The 23,231-nt window shown below is 55.9% G+C and overlaps 1 protein-coding gene across 1 annotated transcript in view; it reads left to right on the top strand.

The window, feature by feature from the left end:
• LOC139257929 (zinc finger protein 420-like) overlaps positions 1-7,065 on the top strand; it is a 28,062-nt gene extending 20,997 nt beyond the window's left edge. The window contains exon 5 of the mRNA XM_070874677.1: positions 5,503-7,065. Coding sequence (XP_070730778.1) covers positions 5,503-6,492 — 990 coding nt within the window. The 3' untranslated portion in view covers positions 6,493-7,065. The remainder of the gene's footprint in view (positions 1-5,502) is intronic.
• The last annotated feature ends 16,166 nt before the right edge of the window (positions 7,066-23,231 follow it).

Raw genomic sequence — 23,231 nt, 5'->3', positions numbered from 1 at the left:
AGTGATGTTACCACTATGTTACCGTTCCCATTATGCAGTGAGCTAGAATGAAAAGGATCTGGCCCAGGTGGATGGGAGGCAAAACAGCAAGTGAACAATGGGAGGCCTTCAAAGAGGGGATGGTTCGGGGACAGAGGAGACACATTTCTATTCGGGGAAAGGACGGGCATCCAAAGCCAGAGCTCCCTGAATGACTAAACGTATAGAGGTTAAAATGACAAAAAAGGAGCCATTTGACAAATGCAAGGTTCAGATACAGTGGGGAATCAAGCTGAATATAGAAAGTACAGAGGAGATCTAAAATATGGAATAAGAGGGTCAAAGAGAGAGTATGAAAATAGATTAGCAGCTAACATAAAGGGGAACCGAAAAGTCTTTTATAAACACATAACTAGTAAAAGGGTGGTCGAAGGAAGGGTTGGGTTGATTAGGGACCAAAAAGGAGATCTTGTGCAGGCAGAGGGCATGGCTGAGGTATTAAATGAGTCTGTTACAGCTGTCTTCACTAGAGAAGAGGATGCTACCAATGTAGCAGTAAAGAAGGAGGCAGTAGTGATATTGGATAGGACAAAAATCGATGAAGAGGAAGTGCTTAAAAGGTTGGCAATCCTCAAAGTAGAAAGGTTACATGACCCTACATTACTGAGGGAAGTAAGGATGAAAATTGCGGAGGCTCTAGCCACAATCTTCCAATCCTCCTTGGATATCGGCGTGGTGCCAGAGGACTGCAGGACTGCAAATGTTACACCCCTGTTTAAAAAAGGGGCGAGAGATAAACCCGGAAACTACAGATCAGTGAGCCTAACGTCGGTGATAGGGAAACTTCTAGAAACAATAATCTGGGACAAAATTCATTGGCATTTGGGAAACTATGGGCTAATAACTGGAAGTCAGCACAGATTTGTTAAAGGCAGATCATGTTTGAGTAACTTTACCGAGGTTTTTGATGAAGTAATGGGGAGGGTTGATGAGGGTAGTGCGGTTGATGTTGTGCAGATGACTTACAAAAAGCACTTGACAAAGCACCACATAATAGAATTGTTAGCAAAATTAAAGCCTATGGGATTAATGGGACAGTGGCAGCATGTGTACATAATTGGGTAAGGGACAGAAAGCAGAGAGTAGTGGTGAATGGTTGTTTTTCAGACTGGAGGTAAGTATCCAGTGGTGTTTTCCAGCGGTCGTTAGGACCACTGCTCTTTTTGGGCTGGATTTGGGTATACAGGGCATCATTTCATCGTTTGCAGATGACACAAAACTTGGAGGAGAGTAGTAAAAGACTTCAGGTGATAATAGACAGACTGATGAAATGGGCAGCCACGTGGCAGATGGAATTTAATGCAGAGAAGTGTGAAGTGATATATTTTGGTAGGAAAAATAAAGAGAGGCAATATGAATGAAATGGTACAATTTTGAAAGGGATGCAGGAACAGAGAGACCTGGGGTGTATGTATACAAATCTTTGAAGGTGGCAGGAGAACATTGGAATACTGAAGTGTGGATGTAACAAAGGAATGGTTGTGGGTTTCAGCAGTAGATCAGCTGAGACATCCTTTCACCTCCGTAATATCACCCTGCTTCGCCCCTGCCTCAACTCATCTGCTGCTGAAACCCTCATCCATGCCTTTGTTGCCTCCAGACTTAACTATTCCAGTGTTCTCCTGGCCAGCCTCACAACTTCCACCCTTCCTAAATGTCTCAGTTTAGACACTTTGAGCATGCTCTAGGCTACCTGACCTAACATCTCTTTATGTGGCTCTGTGTCAAATCTTTTTTGATAAGAGTCTTGTGAAGAGCCTGGGAATACTTTACTATGTTAAAGGAGCTATATAAATGCAAGTTGTTGTTGTTGACTTCAGAGGAGGTAGAGAAGGATCATACACTCAACATTTCTGGCTGAAGATAGTTATGAATGCTTCAGCCTTTCTTTTGCACTTAGGTCCTGGGCTCTGCCATCATTGAGGATGGAAATGTTCATGGAGACGCCTCCTTCTGTTAGTTGTTTAATTGTCCACCACCATTCATAACTGGATGTGGCAGGACTGCAGAGCTGTGATCTGATCCATTGGTTGTGGGATCACTTAGCTCTGACCATAGCATGCTGCTTATGCTGGTTAACAGGCAGGTAGTCCTGTGTTGTAGCTTCTCCAGTTTGGTAGCTCATTTTTAGGTACACCTGGTGCTGCTCCCAGCATGCTCTTCTACACTCCTCATTGAACGGAGGTTGGTCAGCTTGCTTGATGGTAATGAAGGAGTAAGAATATGCCAGGCCATGAGCTTGCAGATTGTGTTGGAATACAATTCTGCAGCTGTGGATAGCCCAGAGCACCTTATGGCTGCCCAGTTTTGAGCTGCTAGGTCAATTATTAGTCTATTCCATATGGCACAGTGGTAGTGCCACACAATATGATGGTGGTTGTCCTCAGTGTGAAGGCAGAACTTGGTCTCCACATGGGCCAACTTGGTATCCTCTGCAAATTTGGAAAACATGCCACAATTTCTGAGTCTATATAATGGTGAACAACAGTGGTCCTGGCACGGATCCCTGCGGGACATCACTTCTCACTTCCTGCCAGTCTGAGAAACTTCACTTAGCTCATATCCTCTGATTTCCGTTTAGTAGTCATCTTTCCATCCATTCTACTACCTGGCCCTTGACTCCACATGGTCTGACTTGCGTCATCTTATAGACCATAATTACTGCAGAAACAGTACCAATGGTAGAGAGGGTGGATACTGAGTGCTGTGGCAGGGGCACTGTGAACTGGATTTCTCTGTCCCATGTGTTTTGAGGCATCACTAATAGTGTTTTTCACCTCCAAAATTAAAAAAAACTTGTTGCCAGTTTATTAAAGCCATTAACAGCCTCTCCAGTGGGACACACAAACAAAATGAGACCTCGTAAATTTCCCTCAGAATGAGGCCAGAACTCAAGTTACAAAACAGTTAGAATATATTTAGCAATGAACTCAGACACGGTGTGTCCTGAGATGCGAGTTAGTAACGGAAATGTATCAGCACCATGGCTGAGGACCCTGGCACTCCGGTCTTTGTATAATTTATTTATTAAGTTTGTTTATTGAAAAATCAGACTGGTGGGTTATCTTCCGACCGAGGCTGGGTTCCCCAATGGGGGCTTTCTACGCGCGAGTCCTCCCCTGCACCACTGGGGTCTAGGGCGGAGACTGTTACACGGAGCAGTCATGTGCAATCATTTTTCATAGAATCATAGAAAAATTATGACAGAGGAGGCCATTCGGCCCATAATGTCCACGCCAGTCGAAAAAGAGCTAAACAGCCTATGCCCACCTTCCAGCACTAGGCCCGTAGCCCTGCAGGTTGCGGCTCTTCACGTGCACATCAAGAACTATTTAAATGTGATGAGGGTTTCTGCCTCTACCACCCTTTCAGGCAGTGAGTTCCAGACTCTCACCCTCCAGGGAAAGAAATGTTTCCTTATTTCCCCTCTAATCCTTTTACCATATACTTTAAATCTATAGCCCTGGTTATTGACCCTTCAGCTAAGGGAAATGTCCTTCCTATCCACTGTATCTAGGCCCCTCATAATTTTATACACCTCAATTAAATCTCTCCTCGGCCTCCTCTGTTCCAAGGAAAACAACCCCAGCCTACCCAATCCTTCCTCATAGCTAAAGTTTTCCGATCCTGGAAACAGCCTCTTCTCAGAACCCTTTCTAGTGCAATCACATACTTCCTGTAATGTGGTGACCAGAACTGCACACAGTAATCCAGCTGTGGCCAAACTAGTGTTGTATACAGTTCCAGCATAACTCCCCTTTCCGGGCTCCAAGGCCAGATGTGGATTTTTGTGGGGAGAGGAATCCATGGGCTATGTATATATTCAGTGATCGATTTTTCAGCCCCTGCATAGTTACCTGAAGCGGCTGCTCCTCAAGTTTTGGTTACACTTCAGCACCATGCTTTATTCTTCGATTGCCCGATGTGGAGGGTGATGGAGTGGAAATGTCGGATGAGTAAGTCAGAGGATCTTCTCCTGGACCTGCTCTTGGGTTTGGCAAAAACATAAAATTTGCAAGTCCAAGATGAGCGGGCCCATTGGGAGGTCACACTGGCTGCCTACCTCGCTTCCACGGTCTTGCCCGGCTGGCTATGGAGAGGGACCATGTGGTGTCCATGTGGAAGGCTTGATAACTTTCGTGACCGGTGGACACCGCAGGTTAAAGAGGTGATAATTGATCCTCACAATCACTTTATGATTTGTGTGTAAATAGTTATTACTATTTATTTCATATTTGTGGTATACGAGGGCACTTGCTTTAAAGATTTCTGTTCCCATCTGCTAACACTGGAGCAACTTGGTGTGACCCCCTACAGGTAGTGAAAAAAAACAATTTCAATCGGCTGACACAAAATAAATGTTATCTTCACCACCTGGGGCTTTCAATGAATGGAAGGATGTTTACCCAGAAACCCCCGCGAGGCTCAAAGTGGCCTATCAATGACTACAGGAGCCCAGTACGCAGGCGTGCGGCCGGTCTGTGCTCTGGGCATGCGCAGTGCCAGTGGTGAAGATCGTTTGTGACAGAAGATACGGTTCTGCGAGGCGCCGGGAGATTGTGGTCTGAGCGGAGGAATTGGACAGCCGGATACGCTGGGAAGCTTCATAAACAGGTCGCGAAAGCCTCAGGCACTGAATAAGAGCATAGAGGCACCGAATATGAGCGGACAGGCTCCGAATAAGAGCCCGCAGGCCCGTGTTTGCACCGCGGAGATAGGCCCGACCGCCGGGGTTCACTGGCCGCCATCTTGGACAGGGACGTTCAGGGCGGCTGTGCGGCCATATTCGCAAAGGCAATCCCCGGTGACAAGGCCGGATTATTGCGACTGCGCAGCCATTTTCGTACAGGAGCAGAGAGTGGGCGGGGCTTCAGGGTCCCAGTACCCAGGAGAAAAACATTAATGCCTCATTGATTTTATTCTCACTTTCCACACAGCGGGTGTAGAACTGAACCCAACCAGAGCAAAGGGAGGGAGCAAACGGTGGAGGGGGGAGGGTAAAGAAATGTTGGAGATGGTGCGATGGGTTTGAATTTCAGCACAGCGAGGAGGGAGAGTGTGCGGGACAGGGATTTACAGCTTTGGGGGAACAATAGAGGGGAAAGACTGTGCCATAGAAATGAGAATTGTCTGTCTTCAATTTCTATCCTGCACTTCCAGTGCTGACTTTTGTAAAATCCTTTTACAGGATATTAGAAGGGGAGCATTTGCAGACGGAAAACCCAACCAAATATGTCAGATCTGACAGAGTCACTCCATTCATCAGGAGCTGGATATCATCGGCCTTTTAAAGTGGAAGGAGAAACATCGCACCATTCACAACGGGGAGAAACCGTACATGTGTGTGTGTGTGGATGAGGCTTCAACTGATTGTACAACCTGGAGAGACACAAGGACACCCACATCACGGAGAAACCATGGGAATGCGGAGATTGTGGGAAGGGATTCAATTGCCCCTCTGAGCTGGAAACTCATCGACGTCGTCACACCGGGGAGAGGCCGTTCACCTGCCCTGTGTGTGGGAAGGGATTCATTCGTTCAGCTCACCTTCTATCACACCAGCGAGTTCACACGAATGAGAGACCTTTTAAATGCTCTGACTGTGGGAACAGCTTTAAAACTTCTCGTGAACTAAATCAACACCAACGAGTTCACACTGGGGAGAGGCCGTTCAGTTGCTCTTACTGCGAGAAGAGGTTCAGGCAGTCATCCAACCTCACTGAGCACCAGCGAGTTCACACTGGGGAGAAACCATTCATCTGCTCCGTGTGTGGGAAGGGATTCACTTGTTCTTCACGCCTCACTGAACACCAGCGAGTTCATACTGGGGAGAGACCATTCATCTGCTCCATATGTGGGAAAGGGTTTGTTAATTCATCTCATCAGCTGAGACACCAGCGAGTTCACAGCGGGGAGAGGCCGTTCATCTGCTCTGTGTGTGGGAAGGGATTCGCTCATTCATCCATCCTCACTGAACACCAGCGAGTTCACACCGGGGAAAGGCCGTTCACATGTTCCATGTGTGGTATGGAATTCGCTCGTTCATGCCAGCTCACTGCACACCAACCTGTTCACACCGGGGAGAAACATTTTACCTGTTCTGTGTGTGGGAAGGCATGCACTCGTTCATCCCAGCTCACTGAACACCAACTTGTTCACACCAATAAGAGACCGTTTAAATGTCCTGACTGTGAGAAGAGCTTTAAAAGCAGAAAGGATCTGATGACACACCAACGCACTCACACTGGGGAGAGGCCGTTCACCTGTTCTGAGTGTGGGAAGAGATTCACTCGTTCATTCAACCTGCTGGCACACCAACGCACTCACACTGCAGAGATGCCGTTCACCTGCTCTGAGTGTGGGAAGGGATTCATTCAGTCGTCCCACCTACTGAGACACCAGCGAGTTCACACTGCAGGTGTGGATTCTGCTGTTAATCACATCCAGGACTGAACCGTGTTCACTTGGACAGTTGGGGTTTTTTGCCACTGATGTAATTAATCCCTATAACTGGGCTGGAGTTTAATTTTCTGGAAAGCTTAGAATCATAGAATGGTTACAGCTTTCGACCCATCAAGCCCATGCAGGCTCTCTGCAAGAACACCTCAGCTAGTCCCACTCCCCCGCCCTTGCCCCGTAACCCTGTGAATTTTTTCCTTCAGGTACTTATCCAATTCCCTTTTGAAAGCGACAATTGAGTCTGCCTCCCACCCTTTCAGGAGTGCATTCCAGATCCTAACCACTCGCTGCGTAAATTTTTTTTTCCTAATGTCGCCTTTGGTTCTTTTGCCAATCACCTTTTGTCCTCTGGATCCACTCTGTCTATACCCCTCATGATCTTGAACACCTCTATCAAATCTCCTCTCAATCTTCTCTGCTGTAAGGAGAACAACCCCAGCTTCTGCAGTATATCCACATAACTGAAGTCCCTCAGCCTTGGAACCATTCTTGTAAATCTTTTCTGCACCCTCTGTCAAACAACTCTCAAATAAATCAGCTTTGTTTCCAACATACAGTCGATTCCTTGATTTCTCCAAGAGGAGACTAATTGATAGCCTGTTCCATTTTTGAGCCTTTTCTCCTTTGTTAAAGGAAGACTTGTATTTATAAAGTGCTTTTCATGCCAAAGCACTTGACAAGCAAGTGCTTTTTAAGTGCAGTCACTGTTGTAATGGAGGAAATGCAGCAACCAATTTGCACACAGCAGGCTCCCACAAACAGCAATGTGATAATGGCCAGATAATCTGTTTTAGTGATGTTGGTTGAGGGACACTGGGGTAAACTCCCTTTTTCTTTGAATAATGTCATGGGATCATTTACGCCCATTTGAGAGGTCAGATGGGGCCTTGATTGAACGTCTCATGTGAAAGACGGCACCTCTGACAGTGCAGCGCTCCCTCTGTATTGCATTGGAATGCCGGCCTAGATTTTATGCTCAAGGCTCTGGAGGTGGACTTCAATCCACAATCTACTGACTCAGAGACAAGAATGCTACCACTGAGCCATGACCAACACCTCATTACTCTGGATTATTTCAGTTCTCTTGCTGTTGGTTATTATCATGGACAAGTCCGAGCTCCCCATACCTTCCAGAGCGCCGCTCCCAGCCTTGGGATCCAGGGAAGCCATTAGTAACACGCCCGTGTACATGCCCTGGGAGTGTTTGATGGGACAGTGTAGAGGAAGCTTTACTCTGTATCTAACAACTCTCTGCGGTAGGGAATTTCACAGGTTAACAACTCTCTCAGTGAAAAGGTTTCTCCTCATCTCAGTCCTAAATGGCTTACCCCTTATCCTTAGACTGTGTTCCCTGGTTCTGGACTTCCCCAACATCGGGAACATTCTTCCTGCATCTAACCTGTCCAGTTCGTCAGAATTTTATATGTTTCTATGAGATCCCCTTTCATCCTTCTAAATTCCTGTGAATACAGGCATAGTCGATCCAGTCTCTCCTCATATGTCAGTCCTGCCATCCTGGGAATCAGTCTGGTGAACATTCGCTGCACTCCCTCAATAGCAAGAATGTCCTTCCTCAGATTAGGAGACCAAAACTGAACACAATATTCCAGGCCCTGTACAACTGCAGTAAGACCTCCCTGCTCATATACTCAAATCCCCTAGCTATGAAGGCTAACATACCATTTGTCTTCTTCACCGCCTGCTGTACCTGCATGCCAACTTTCAATGACTTATGTACCATGACACCCAGGTCTCATTGCACCTCCCCTTTTCCTAATCTGCCGCCATTCAGATAATATTCTGCCTTCGTGTTTTTGCCCCCAAAGTGGATAACCTCACATTTATCCATATTATACTGCATCTTCTATACATTTGCCCACTCACCTAACCTGTCCAAGTCATCCTGCAGCCTCTTAGCAGCCTCCTCACAGCTCACACCACCACCCAGCTTAGTGCCATCTGCAAACTTGGAAATATTACACTCAATTCCTTCATCTAAATCATTAATGTATATTGTAAATAGCTGGGGTCCCAGCACTGAGCCCTGCGGCACCTCACTAGTCACTGCCTGCCATTCTGAAAAGGACCCGTTTATCCCGACTCTCTGGTTCCTGTCTGCCAACCAGTTCTCTATCCACGTCAGTACATTACCCCCAATACCATGTGCTTTAATTTTGCACACCAATCTCTTGTGTGGGACCTTGTCAAAAGCCTTTTGAAAGTCCAAATACACCACATCCACTGGTTCTCCCTTGTCCACTCTACTAGTTGCATCCTCAAAAAATTCCAGAAGATTTGTCAAGCATGATTTCCCTTTCATAAATCCATGCTGAGGTTTCAGTGCAGTACTGAGGGAGTGCTGCAGTGTCGGAAGTGCCACCTTTTAGCTCCCAAATTGCGCTGCAGGCGCGAAGAGTCTGTCCCCGGGGAGGGTGAGGCAGTCGAGGCTGCCCAGCCGCTGCCTCCTGGGGATGGCATGGAAGATCTGCCTGTCGTGGGGGGCGTGGGGACCGTGGAGGAATGCGTAGCCGCCGGGCCGGGCGTCCCGGGGACTGAGGCGGGCGGGGCCGAAAAGGCCGAACCTGAGCCCGCCCAGCCAATACCCAACTTCCCCCGGGAGTCGCTCGACCCGGCAGAAAAACAATTTATTGGTTTTAATGACACTGTAGATGCTGGGCCGGGGGGTGGCAGCGGGGAGGGGGAGGAACACCCACCCTCGCCCCTTACTTTGGAGCTGGAGCACTTGGAGGGCCTGGGGATTTCCTATGGCCGGGTCTCTCCTTGTTCTCCGGTTCCTGGGGCGGAGGGGGAACCCCTTCCGCTGTCATTTCCCGACCCAGCACCATTTTTAAAAGAGCCCAGTGGGGACTCCTCTGCCGATGATCCTGGGGGTGGGATCGGGGCAGTGCCAGGGCCGGTTGGAGCGGCCGGTTCATTTGCCGTAACTTCTGCGGTCGATGGGCTGGCTGCTGGCGGCCACCTCCCGGAGGAGGACGGGGACTCGGTGGGGGACGCGGGTGAAGACCTAGAGACCACCACCAGTGAGGTGGTGGATCTGCTCGCGGCCGCCGCTGAGGCCCTCCTCATTCCTGCAAAGGAACTCCGGGACTTTTTGGCCCAGAGCCGGGGTCGCCGCGACCAAGCCCGACTGGCCCTGGAAAAATGGTCCGAGCCGGAGCTGATCAAGGGGTCCGTCCGCGCCGCCGTTAAAACCTTGGCCGCGGGCGGGCCCTTGACAAAGGAGCAGCACCTTGAGCTGCGCGAGCTCGAGGGACTCCTCGCTGGGCTGCGGAGGGAGCGGAGTTCAACAAAAGACTCCGCTCCCTCCCCCACAATAGGTTAAGGTAGAGGTTGCACTATGCTTTTGCCATGAAGATAACCATAGCCAGCCTCAACATCAACGGCGGCAGAGGGGCACGCCGTAGATTTGACAATTTTTCGCTCCTGCGGGAGGGGAAATATGCGGTGTGCTTCCTGCAAGAAACCCACACCGTTCCGGGAGACGAAGCCACGTGGCTCCTGGAATGGCAAGGAGAGGTCCGCATGAGCCACCTCACCGCCATTTCTAGTGGGGTGGCCATCTTGCTGGGCCCGCATTTTCAGCCGGAGATCTTGGGGGTCGAGGAGCCCGTGCCAGGCCGCTTGCTGCACGTAACGGTTCGCCTGGGGGACGTGCCGCTCCATCTCGTGAACGTGTACGCCCCTCATCCCGGCCCGCAGCAGACGCGCTTCTTTGAAGAGGTGTCCGCTCTTCTTGGCTCCGTCGACGTCGGCGACTGCATTGTCCTCGGGGGGGATTTTAACTGCACCCTCGAGGCGAGGGACCGCTCCGGTGCCCCGCAGTGCATGACGGCGATGGAGAAGTTGAGGGACCTGGTCGGGTCCTTCGACTTGGTGGACGTCTGGCGAAATCTCCACCCCGACTCCAGCGCCTTTACTTGGGTGAGGCCTGGAGTTGGATGGTCTAGAGTCGACCGCCTTTACGTGTCTCGGGCGTACGTTTCCTGCGTCCCGGCGGCCTCCATGCGGCCGGTGCCGTGTTCGGACCACCACCTGGTGTGGGCGGAGCTCGCTTCGCTCCGCGCGAGGACGGGGTCCGCGTACTGGCACTTTAACAACCGGCTGCTGGAGGACGTGCGGTTCCAGGACTCGTTCCGTCGATTCTGGTCCGACTGGAGAAGGAAGCAGGGGGGCTTCCCCTCCTTGAGGCTATGGTGGGACGTGGGCAAGGCTCACGTCCGCGTCTTCTGTCAAGAGTACGCGAGGGGGTCGACCAAGAGGCGGGCGGCCAGAGTCGGGCGCCTAGAAAAAGAGGTGCTCGACCTGGAAGCCCGTCTCGGTCAAGTCGTCCAGGGCCCGGCCCTGCGGACGGTGTACGAAGCGAAGAAGGCCGCGCTGAAGGACCTGCAGCTCGTCGGGTCCCGAGGCGCGTTCGTGAGGTCGCGGATCCGGTTCCTGCGGGATCTGGACCGCGGCTCCCCCTTCTTCTACTCGCTGGAAAAAAGGCAGAGTGTCCGTAAGCAGCTCTTGACGCTGCTGGCCGACGACGGCTCTCTCGTCTCGGATCCGGAGGGCGTCAACAACAGGGTCCGTGAATATTACGGGGCTCTGTTCTCTCCGGATCCGTCCAGCGAGGAAGCGCGTAGAGTTTTGTGGGAGGACCTGCCGAAGGTCAGCCCGGAGGGCGCCGAAAATCTGGAAGCTCCGCTAAGCCTGGCGGAGCTGACCGGTGCCCTCGCCCGGCTCTCGAGGGGAAAATCCCCGGGGCTGGACGGGCTGACCGTGGAGTTCCACAGGGCGTTCTGGGACGTCCTGGGGAGCGACTACGCGCGGGTCCTGGGGGAAAGTCTGGCGACCGGGGAGATGCCCCTCTCTTGGCGCAGGGCAGTCATCGTCCTGCTGCCTAAGAAGGGCGATCTCCGCCTCCTTAAGAACTGGCGCCCGGTCTCCCTCCTCAGCACGGACTACAAAATCTTCGCCAGGACGATGTCTGCTCGCCTTGGTGCCGTGCTGGACCACATGATCCACCCCGACCAGTCATACACGGTCCCGGGCCGGACGATCCACGACAACATCCATCTGGTCCGGGACCTCATCCATTGCTCCCAGGAGGCTGGTCTGTCGGTCGCCTTCCTATCCCTCGACCAAGAGAAGGCGTTCGACAGGGTGGATCACGACTATCTGCTCGGAACTCTGCGCGCTTTCGGGTTCGGGACGCATTTCGTCGCCCGGATCCGACTTTTGTACGCCGCCGCGGAGTGTCTGATTAAGGTTAACGGGTCCTTGACGGCGCCCCTTCGCTTTAGGAGAGGGGTGCGCCAGGGATGCCCCATGTCCGGCCAGTTATACGCCGTTTGCGTGGAGCCTTTCCTGCGCCTCTTGCGGACGAGGTTGACGGGACTGGCTCTGCAAGGGCCGGGCGTGGAGGTCGTCCTCTCGGCTTACGCCGATGACGTGCTCCTCGCGGTAGAGGATCCCGCTGACCTGCGGAGGATGCGTGAGTGCCAGGAGATTTACTCGGCCGCGTCCTCCGCCAGGATCAACTGGGAGAAATGTTCCGGACTCCTGGTGGGTCAGTGGCGGGTGGACTCCCTGCCGGAGGAGCTCAGGCCTTTTGCCTGGAGCACGACCCATCTCCTCTATCTGGGAGTCTACCTTAGCCCCGACGAGGGAGCCTGGCCGGCGAACTGGCAGGAGCTGGAGGCCAAGGTCGCCGCTCGCCTAGGGCGCTGGACAGGACTGCTCCGAGTGCTGTCCTACAGGGGTCGAGCGCTAGTCATAAACCAGCTGGTGGCCGCAATGCTGTGGTACCGGCTGGTCACTTTGACCCCTCCCCCTGCGTTTGTCGCCAAGATACAGAAGAAGCTGGTGGACTTCTTCTGGAACAACAGGAAGCACTGGGTCTCTGCCGCGGTCTTGAGTCTCCCGCTTGAGGAGGGCGGTCAGTCGTTGGTGTGCGTCAGCGCCCAGCTCGCGACTTTCCGTCTTCAGACCCTGCAGAGATACCTTTACGTCGAGCCCCCTCCTAGGTGGTGCGCTCTGGCGAGGTATTTCTTCCGCCAGCAGCTCGACCTCAATTATGACACGCAGCTCCTGTTTGTGAACTTGGGGGGTGCCAGGACCGCCCTCCGGGAGCTGCCTGTCTTTTACAGGGAACTCATCAGGGTCTGGAACAAAGTCTCCACCAAGCGCAGCTCTCCGCCGGCTGGAGTGGCGGCCGTCCTGCAGGAACCGCTGCTCGGGAATCCGTACCTCCACGGCCGAGGCTTTATGTGGCGGTCGGAAGAGAGGGCTGTGGCTGGTGAGGTGACCAGGGTCAGGGACCTGCTCGATGGCGGAGGAGCGGGCTGGATGACGCCAGACACGCTGGCGCGGCGCCTAAATTCTGCCAACGTCCGCCACGCGGCCGATGCCATCGAGTCGCTAAAAACAGCTCTGGGCCCTGACTCCGTTAGGTGCATCGAGGAGGCTCAAGCACGTGGGGAGATCCCGTCCGAACTGACCCCCGTCCGGACGGAATTCCTCATCGGCGCCAAACCCCGGAACCTCCCTCGGGGGCCGGCGCCTCACAACTTGAGCCGCCTCGGGGAAATCCCCTCCGTGCCTTTCAGTTCCGCGCGGAGGGGTTTCCTGTACGGGCTGCTCCTGCACACCCTCAACTTTGCCATCCTCGCCGGCCGTCTGGACACGCCATGGCGTACCATCTTGCCGTCCGGAGGAGGCGGGGGTCCCCGATGGAGGGCACTCTACGCAGGGGTCCTCCCACTATTCATCGGGGACTTGGCCTGGAGGGTGGTGCACGGAGCAGTGCCGTGCAACAAATTTTTAAGCCGGTTCACGGACTCCCAGGCCGCCTGCAATTTCTGCGGTCTGGAGGAGTCCGTGTTCCATGTTTTTATGGAGTGCACAAGGTTGCAGCCCCTGTTCCACTATTTGAAGGGGCTGCTCCTGAAATTCTGGCTGCACTTCAGTCCCACTCTCCTGATCTTTGGGCACCCTGTGCGGAGGGGAGCGGGTAGGTCCGAAGGCCTCCTCGTAGGACTGCTCCTGGGCACGGCCAAGGGTGCCATCAGCCGGTCCAGGCAGCGGGCGGTCGAGGGGGTCGTTCAACCTGACTGCCTGCCTCTCTTCCGCTCTTACATCCGGTCCAGGGTGTCCTTGGAGATGGAGCACGCGGTGTCCACCGGTACGCTCGCGGCCTTCCGCGAGAGGTGGGCACCGGAGGGACTGGAGTGCATCATCACGCCCGGCAACCAAATTTTAATTTGATTTTACGTTTTAAAGTTTAATTTGTTTTAATTGCCGGTGCTTTTAGTGTCCCCCTCTCCTTTTATAGGGGGCACTGGAAAAAGGAAAATTTGATTTTAGTGCCCAAAAAAAAAAAAAAAAAAAAAAAAAAAAAAAAGGGCCTTGTAAATGTCTTGTGTGTGTCATCCAGGTCGGGTGGCACGGATACATGTTTTTATGTTTTGCAGGTAGACTCTAAAAGAGTTTCATGCACAAGGAACCAATGGTAGAGCAGTAGAGGCGTGTCCTGCTCAGTTGGAGCTGTGAGCAGTGAGGAGAGCAGCTAGCAACTTGAGCTCCTGCCTGGAGAGCCCTGAGACCAGCCCAGGAGGAGAAGGAAGGAAGGGGCTTCACCTTCAACTTTACCCAGAGGGAGAGGAGGAGAACAGAAAACATTTATCAACTTTTTACCACTTCTGCAAGGAGTTGGAGAGAGGGGGAAAAACCAACAACATCCAGTGTGGAAGGAGGGAGACTCTACATTTCAACAGGTGGGTGTGGGTGCATTTCCCCAAACAGACTTTGTTGTTTCGGTGGGGGGAGGAAAGAAGACCACTGAGGGCCGGAACATCGCGGGGGGTGTGTGTGTATGTGTGGTAGTGTGTGTGGGGGCCTTGCTTACAACTAGGCCCCCCCCACAATTAGAACCCCCCCCACCCCCCACATTTGCCTAGCCTGGGATAGCTGGAGCTACCAGGCTGAAGATTCTTTAAATCACCCTATTAAAGATCTTTTGGGATTGTGTGCCTGGTGGCTCTAGCTACCCCAGGTGAAGACGTCTTCTCCCCCCACCTGAAGACCACCCCAAAGACTGTGTTTTGTGTGTGTTTTGCCATCTGGGGAGTGCACCCACCCACAGCTGCGAGGGGAGACCTGCCCTCGCAGCCCCCCCCCTTCCCACCCCCCTCTCTCTTTCTCTGTTACCCTCTGTTTCTCCCCTCTCTCTCTGAGGCCCCTTTTCTTCCTAATTTAAAAAAAAAACAAAGCCCAATTAAGACAACTGAGCAGAGGGAGCAAGGCCTCTCCCCAATTGTCAACGAGGGGAGAGGTGCCTCGTTAAGGGCTCCTCTGCTCAGTTAATATACGAGGCCATTAAAGACCATTAAGGCCTGTGACTTTGGGGTGGGTGTAGCCCTTAAAGGGACCCCGTGATGGCGACCCCATCCACGCCGGTGGCAGGGCCAGCAAGGACGTATGCGCAGGTGGCAATCGCTTCCACGGCCCCTCCTGCGCCACCCGCTGCCCTGCCACCTTTCAGACTCATTACTAAAAAACACGGGGTCAAGAGCTACACTCACCCCACAATGACCATCGAGGAGTGCGTGCGGGCGATGGCTGGGGTAGTCGGCCCCTCGGCCATTGTCGCAGCCTCCAAGATGTCTGGGAAGGCCGTGTTCTTCCTGGGGTCGGAGCGGGCGGTGTCCCTGGCCCTTGAAAAGGGGCTCACGGTGGGCGGGACGTTCCTGCCGGTGGACCCTCTCGAGGCCACCGCGCAGAGGGTCATCATTTCAAACGTCCCGCCCTTTGTTCCCGCTGAGCTCCTCCTCCCTCACCTACACCAACTGGGGGAGGTAAGGTCGGGGATCAACCCCATACCGCTCGGCCTCAGGGAGAACAGCCTGCGCCACGTGTTCTCCTTCCGCCGCCAGCTCTTTGTCCGGCTGGCGCGGGAGGAGACGACGGAGGGGTCTTTTAATGTGGTGCACGAGGGGACTGCCTACCGCGTCTTCTGGACGTCGGACGGCGTGCGGTGCCATGCCTGCAGGGAGGTGGGGCACGTTCGCAAGAACTGCCCCGCCTCCAAGGCCGCCAAACCACCGAAGGCGGCCAAGGCTGGCGCCGCCGCCACCCCTCCCCCTAGTTGCGTCCGCGTGCCGGGAGCCGTAGGTGCGCGGGCATCGTCGGAGGCCTTTGTTTTCAGGGCCTCCGGCGGGGGGGAGGGAGAGCGTCCGAGCGGAAAGAAGGCGCGGAACAAGAAGAAACATCTAGAGGCGGGTCCCCTCAGTGCGCCAGATAATTTGACCACTGCGCTCAGCCCAACCCAGCCACCGGCGAGCGCGGGGTGCCCCGAGCCCGTGCCCGAGCCCTTGAACAACACCACAGAGGGGCCCGGGCGCGGGCAAGAAAAGGAAAAGGGGGGGGCGGAGCGGGAGGCCTCAGCAGACATGGGGGTCTCCCTGCCTCCGCGCACCCCCAGGAACAAAAGAAGGCGCGGCTCCGATGAGGCGGAGGGGGAACAACATCCCTCCGCGGAGGAGTCGGTGCCCGCCGCGTGTCCCGCGTCCCCCACCAGCGCTCCCAAATTGCGCTGCAGGCGCGAAGAGTCTGTCCCCGGGGAGGGTGAGGCAGTCGAGGCTGCCCAGCCGCTGCCTCCTGGGGATGGAGTGGAAGATCTGCCTGTCGTGGGGGGCGTGGCGCCAGCGGAAGAATGCATTGCCGCCGGGCCGGGCGTCCCGGGGACTGAGGCGGGCGGGGCCGAAAAGGCCGAACCTGAGCCCGCCCAGCCAATACCCAACTTCCCCCGGGAGTCGCTCGACCCGGCAGAAACACAAACAGATTTTAATGAAACTGTAGATGCTGGGCCGGGGGGTGGCAGCGGGGAGGGGGAGGAACACCCACCCTCGCCTCTTACTTTGGAGCTGGAGCACTTGGGGAGCCTGGGGATCTCCTATGGCCGGGTCTCTCCTTGTTCTCCGGTTCCTGGGGCGGAGGGGGAACCCCTTCCGCTGTCATTTCCCGACCCAGCACCATTTTTAAAAGAGCCCAGTGGGGACTCCTCTACCGACGATCCTGGGGGTGGGATCGGGGCAGAGCCAGGGCCGGTTGGAGCGGCCGGTTCATTTGCCGTACCTTGTGCGGTCGATGGGCTGGCTGCTGGCAGCCACCTCCCGGAGGAGGACGGGGACTCGGTGGGGGACGCGGGTGAAGACCTAGAGACCACCGCCAGTGAGGCGGTGGATCTGCTCGCGGCCGCCGCTGAGGCCCTCCTCATTCCTGCAAAGGAACTCCGGGACTTTTTGGCCCAGAGCCGGGGTCGCCGCGACCAAGCCCGACTGGCCCTGGAAAAATGGTCCGAGCCGGAGCTGATCAAGGGGTCCGTCCGCGCCGCCGTTAAAACCTTGGCCGCGGGCGGGCCCTTGACAAAGGAGCAGCACCTTGAGCTGCGCGAGCTCGAGGGACTCCTCGCTGGGCTGCGGAGGGAGCGGAGTTCAACAAAAGACTCCGCTCCCTCCCCCACAATAGGTTAAGGTAGAGGTTGCACTATGCTTTTGCCATGAAGATAACCATAGCCAGCCTCAACATCAACGGCGGCAGAGGGGCACGCCGTAGATTTGACAATTTTTCGCTCCTGCGGGAGGGGAAATATGCGGTGTGCTTCCTGCAAGAAACCCACACCGTTCCGGGAGACGAAGCCACGTGGCTCCTGGAATGGCAAGGAGAGGTCCGCATGAGCCACCTCACCGCCATTTCTAGTGGGGTGGCCATCTTGCTGGGCCCGCATTTTCAGCCGGAGATCTTGGGGGTCGAGGAGCCCGTGCCAGGCCGCTTGCTGCACGTAACGGTTCGCCTGGGGGACGTGCCGCTCCATCTCGTGAACGTGTATGCCCCTCATCCCGGCCCGCAGCAAACGCGCTTCTTTGAAGAGGTGTCCGCTCTTCTTGGCTCCGTCGATGTCGGCGACTGCATTGTCCTCGGGGGGGATTTTAACTGCACCCTCGAGGCGAGGGACAGCTCCGGTGCCCCGCAGTGCATGACGGCGATGGAGAAGTTGAGGGACCTGGTCGGGTCCTTCGACTTGATGGACGTCTGGCGAAATCTCCACCCCGACTCCAGCGCCTTTACTTGGGTGAGGCCTGGAGTTGGATGGTCTAGAGTCGACCGCCTTTACGTGTCTCGGGCATACGTTTCCTGCGTCCCGGCGGCCTCCATGCGGCCGGTGCCGTGTTCGGACCACCACCTGGTGTGGGCGGAGCTCGCTTCGCTCCGCGCGAGGACGGGGTCCGCGTACTGGCACTTTAACAACCGGCTGCTGGAGGACGTGCGTTTCCAGGACTCGTTCTGTCGATTCTGGTCCGACTGGAGAAGGAAGCAGGGGGGCTTCCCCTCCTTGAGGCTATGGTGGGACGTGGGCAAGGCTCACGTCCGCGTCTTCTGTCAAGAGTACGCGAGGGGGTCGACCAAGAGGCGGGCGGCCAGAGTCGGGCGCCTAGAAAAAGAGGTGCTCGACCTGGAAGCCCGTCTCGGTCAAGTCGTCCGGGACCCAGCCCTGCGGACGGTGTACGAAGCGAAGAAGGCCGCGCTGAAGGACCTGCAGCTCGTCGGGTCCCGAGGCGCGTTCGTGAGGTTGCAGATCCGGTTCCTGTGGGATCTGGACCGCGGCTCCCCCTTCTTCTACTCGCTGGAAAAAAGGCAGAGTGTCCGTAAGCAGCTCTTGACGCTGCTGGCCGACGACGGCTCTCTCGTCTCGGATCCGGAGGGCGTCAACAACAGGGGCCGTGAATATTACGGGGCTCTGTTCTCTCCGGATCCGTCCAGCGAGGAAGCGCGTAGAGTTTTGTGGGAGGACCTGCCGAAGGTCGGCCCGGAGGACGCCGAAAATCTGGAAGCTCCGCTAAGCTGGCGGAGCTGACCGGTGCCCTCGCCTGGCTCTCGAGGGGAAAATCCCCGGGGCTGGACGGGCTGACCGTGGAGTTCCACAGGGCGTTCTGGGACGTCCTGGGGGGCGACTACGCGCGGGTCCTGGGGGAAAGTCTGGCGACCGGGGAGATGCCCCTCTCTTGGCGCAGGGCAGTCATCGTCCTGCTGCCTAAGAAGGGCGATCTCCGCCTCCTTAAGAACTGGCGCCCGGTCTCCCTCCTCAGCACGGACTACAAAATCTTCGCCAGGGCGATGTCTGCTCGCCTTGGTGCCGTGCTGGACCACATGATCCACCCCGACCAGTCATACACGGTCCCGGGCCGGACAATCCACGATAACATCCATCTGGTCCGGGACCTCATCCATTGTTCCCAGGAGGCTGGTCTGTCGGTCGCCTTCCTATCCCTCGACCAAGAGAAGGCGTTCGACAGGGTGGATCACGACTATCTGCTCGGAACTCTGCGCGCTTTCGGGTTCGGGACGCATTTCGTCGCCCGGATCCGACTTTTGTACGCCGCCGCGGAGTGTCTGATTAAGGTTAACGGGTCCTTGACGGCGCCCCTTCGCTTTAGGAGAGGGGTGCGCCAGGGATGCCCCATGTCCGGCCAGTTATACGCCGTTTGCGTGGAGCCTTTCCTGCGCCTCTTGCGGACGAGGTTGACGGGACTGGCTCTGCAAGGGCCGGGCGTGGAGGTCGTCCTCTCGGCTTACGCCGATGACGTGCTCCTCGCGATAGAGGATCCCGCTGACCTGCGGAGGATGCGTGAGTGCCAGGAGATTTACTCGGCCGCGTCCTCCGCCAGGATCAACTGGGAGAAATGTTCCGGACTCCTGGTGGGTCAGTGGCGGGTGGACTCCCTGCCGGAGGAGCTCAGGCCTTTTGCCTGGAGCACGACCCATCTCCTCTATCTGGGAGTCTACCTTAGCCCCGACGAGGGAGCCTGGCCGGCGAACTGGCAGGAGCTGGAGGCCAAGGTCGCCGCTCGCCTAGGGCGCTGGACAGGACTGCTCCGAGTGCTGTCCTACAGGGGTCGAGCGCTAGTCATAAACCAGCTGGTGGCCGCAATGCTGTGGTACCGGCTGGTCACTTTGACCCCTCCCCCTGCGTTTGTCGCCAAGATACAGAAGAAGCTGGTGGACTTCTTCTGGAACAACAGGAAGCACTGGGTCTCTGCCGCGGTCTTGAGTCTCCCGCTTGAGGAGGGCGGTCAGTCGTTGGTGTGCGTCAGCGCCCAGCTCGCGACTTTCTGTCTTCAGACCCTGCAGAGATACCTTTACGTCGAGCCCCCTCCTAGGTGGTGTGCTCTGGCGAGGTATTTCTTCCGCCAGCAGCTCGACCTCAATTATGACACGCAGCTCCTGTTTGTGAACTTGGGGGGTGCCAGGACCGCCCTCCGGGAGCTGCCTGTCTTTTACAGGGAACTCATCAGGGTCTGGAACAAAGTCTCCACCAAGCGCAGCTCTCCGCCGGCTGGAGTGGCGGCCGTCCTGCAGGAACCGCTGCTCGGGAATCCGTACCTCCACGGCCGAGGCTTTATGTGGCGGTCGGAAGAGAGGGCTGTGGCTGGTGAGGTGACCAGGGTCAGGGACCTGCTCGATGGCGGAGGAGCGGGCTGGATGGCGCCAGATACGCTGGCGCGGCGCCTAAATTCTGCCAACGTCCGCCACGCGGCCGATGCCATCGAGTCGCTAAAAACAGCCCTGGGCCCTGACTCCGTTAGGTGCATCGAGGAGGCTCAAGCACGTGGGGAGATCCCGTCCGAACTGACCCCCGTCCGGACGGAATTCCTCATCGGCGCCAAACCCCGGAACCTCCCTCGGGGGCCGGCGCCTCACAACTTGAGCCGCCTCGGGGAAATCCCCTCCGTGCCTTTCAGTTCCGCGCGGAGGGGTTTCCTGTACGGGCTGCTCCTGCACACCCTCAACTTTGCCATCCTCGCCGGCCGTCCGGACACGCCATGGCGTACCATCTTGCCGTCCGGAGGAGGCGGGGGTCCCCGATGGAGGGCACTCTACGCAGGGGTCCTCCCACTATTCATCGGGGACTTGGCCTGGAGGGTGGTGCACGGAGCAGTGCCGTGCAACAAATTTTTAAGCCGGTTCACAGACTCCCAGGCCGCCTGCAATTTCTGCGGTCTGGAGGAGTCCGTGTTCCATGTTTTTATGGAGTGCACAAGGTTGCAGCCCCTGTTCCACTATTTGAAGGGGCTGCTCCTGAAATTCTGGCTGCACTTCAGTCCCACTCTCCTGATCTTTGGGCACCCTGTGCGGAGGGGAGCGGGTAGGTCCGAAGGCCTCCTCGTAGGACTGCTCCTGGGCACGGCCAAGGGTGCCATCAGCCGGTCCAGGCAGCGGGCGGTCGAGGGGGTCGTTCAACCTGACTGCCTGCCTCTCTTCCGCTCTTACATCCGGTCCAGGGTGTCCTTGGAGATGGAGCACGCGGTTTCCACCGGTACGCTCGCGGCCTTCCGCGAGAGGTGGGCACCGAAGGGACTGGAGTGCATCATCACGCCCGGCAACCAAATTTTAATTTGATTTTACGTTTTTTAAGTTTAATTTGTTTTAATTGCCGGTGCTTTTAATGTCCCCCTCTCCTTTTATAGGGGGCACTGGACAAAGGAAAATTTTTTGATTTTAGTGCCCAAAAAAAAAAAAAAAAAAAAACCAAAAAAAAAAAAAGGGCCTTGTAAATGTCTTGTGTGTGTCACCCAGGTCGGGTGGCACGGATACATGTTTTATGTTTTCGCAGGTAAACTCAAAAGAGTTTCATGCACAAGGAACCAATGGTAGAGCAGTAGAGGCGTGTCCTGCTCAGTTGGAGCTGTGAGCAGTGAGGAGAGCAGCTAGCAACTTGAGCTCCTGCCTGGAGAGCCCTGAGACCAGCCCAGGAGGAGAAGGAAGGAAGGGGCTTCACCTTCAACTTTACCCAGAGGGAGAGGAGGAGAACAGAAAACATTTATCAACTTTTTACCACTTCTGCAAGGAGTTGGAGAGAGGGGGAAAAACCAACAACATCCAGTGTGGAAGGAGGGAGACTCTACATTTCAACAGGTGGGTGTGGGTGCATTTCCCCAAACAGACTTTGTTGTTTCGGTGGGGGGAGGAAAGAAGACCACTGAGGGCCGGAACATCGCGGGGGGTGTGTGTGTGTGTGGTAGTGTGCGTGGGGGCCGTGCTTACAACTAGGTCCCCCCCCACAATTGGAACCCCCCCCACCCCCCCACATTTGCCTAGCCTGGGATAGCTGGAGCTACCAGGCTGAAGATTGTCATTAATCACCCAATTAAAGATCGTTAGGAGTGCCTGGTGCCTCCAGCTACCCCAGGTGAAGACATCTTCTCCCCCCACCTGAAGACCACCCCAAAGACTTTTGTGTTTTGCCATCTGGGGAGTGCACCCACCCACAGCTGCGAGGGGAGACCTGCCCTCGCAGTCCCCCCCCCTTCCCACCCCCCTCTCTCTTTCTCTGCTACTCTGTTTCTCCCCTCTCTCTCTGAGGCCTCTTCCTTCCAAATTTACAAAAAAAAACAAAACCAACTAAGACAACTGAGCAGAGGGAGCAAGGCCCCTCCCCAATTACCAACTAGGGGAGAGGTACCTCATTAAGGGCTCCTCTGCTCAGTCTAATCAAACGAGGCCAATTAAAGACCATTAAGGCCTGTGACTTTGGGGTGGGTGTGGCCCTTAAAGGGACCCCGTGATGGCGACCCCATCCACGCCGGTGGCAGGGCCAGCAAGGACGTATGCGCAGGCGGTGTCCACATCCACGGCACCTCCTGCGCCACCCGCTGCCCTGCCACCTTTTAGATTAATTACTAAAAAACACGGGGTCAAGAGCTACACTCACCCCACAATGACCATCGAGGAGTGCGTGCGGGCGATGGCTGGGGTAGTCGGCCCCTCGGCCATTGTCGCAGCCTCCAAGATGTCTGGGAAGGCCGTGTTCTTCCTGGGGTCGGAGCGGGCGGTGTCCCTGGCCCTTGAAAAGGGGCTCACGGTGGGCGGGACGTTCCTGCCGGTGGACCCTCTCGAGGCCACCGCGCAGAGGGTCATCATTTCAAACGTCCCGCCCTTTGTTCCCGCTGAGCTCCTCCTCCCTCACCTACACCAACTGGGGGAGGTAAGGTCGGGGATCAACCCCATACCGCTCGGCCTCAGGGAGAACAGCCTGCGCCACGTGTTCTCCTTCCGCCGCCAGCTCTTTGTCCGGCTGGCGCGGGAGGACATGACAGAAGGGCACTTTAATGTGGTGCACGAGGGGACTGCCTACCGCGTCTTCTGGACGTCGGACGGCGTGCGGTGCCATGCCTGCAGGGAGGTGGGGCACGTTCGTAAGAACTGCCCCGCCTCCAAGGCCGCCAAACCACCGAAGGCGGCCATAGCTGGCGCCGCCGCCACCCCTCCCCCTAGTTGCGTCCGCGTGCCGGGAGCCATGGGTGCGCGGGCATCGTCGGAGGCCTTTGTTTTCAGGGCCTCCGGCGGGGGGGAGGGAGAGCGTCCGAGCGGAAAGAAGGCGCGGAAGAAGGAGAAACATCTAGAGGCGGGTCCCCTCGGTGCGCCGGAAAGTTTTACCACCGCGCTCAGCCCAACCCAGTCACCGGCGAGCGCGGGGTGCCCCGAGCCCGTGCCCGGGCCCTTGAATAACACCACAGAGGGGCCCAGGCGCGGGCAAGAAAAGAAAAAGGGGGGGGCGGAGCGGGAGGCCTCGGCAGACATGGAGGTCTCCCTGACTCCGCGCGCCCCCAGGAACAAAAGGAGGCACGGCTCCGATGAGACGGAGGGGGAACAACATCCCTCCGTGGAGGAGT

The sequence above is a fragment of the Pristiophorus japonicus genome, unplaced genomic scaffold (assembly GCF_044704955.1).
Source record: "Pristiophorus japonicus isolate sPriJap1 unplaced genomic scaffold, sPriJap1.hap1 HAP1_SCAFFOLD_931, whole genome shotgun sequence".
In the NCBI taxonomy this organism is placed as follows: Eukaryota; Metazoa; Chordata; class Chondrichthyes; family Pristiophoridae; genus Pristiophorus; species Pristiophorus japonicus.
Note: the sequence above shows the minus strand (reverse complement) of the source record. Positions and strands in the feature narration are given on the sequence as shown.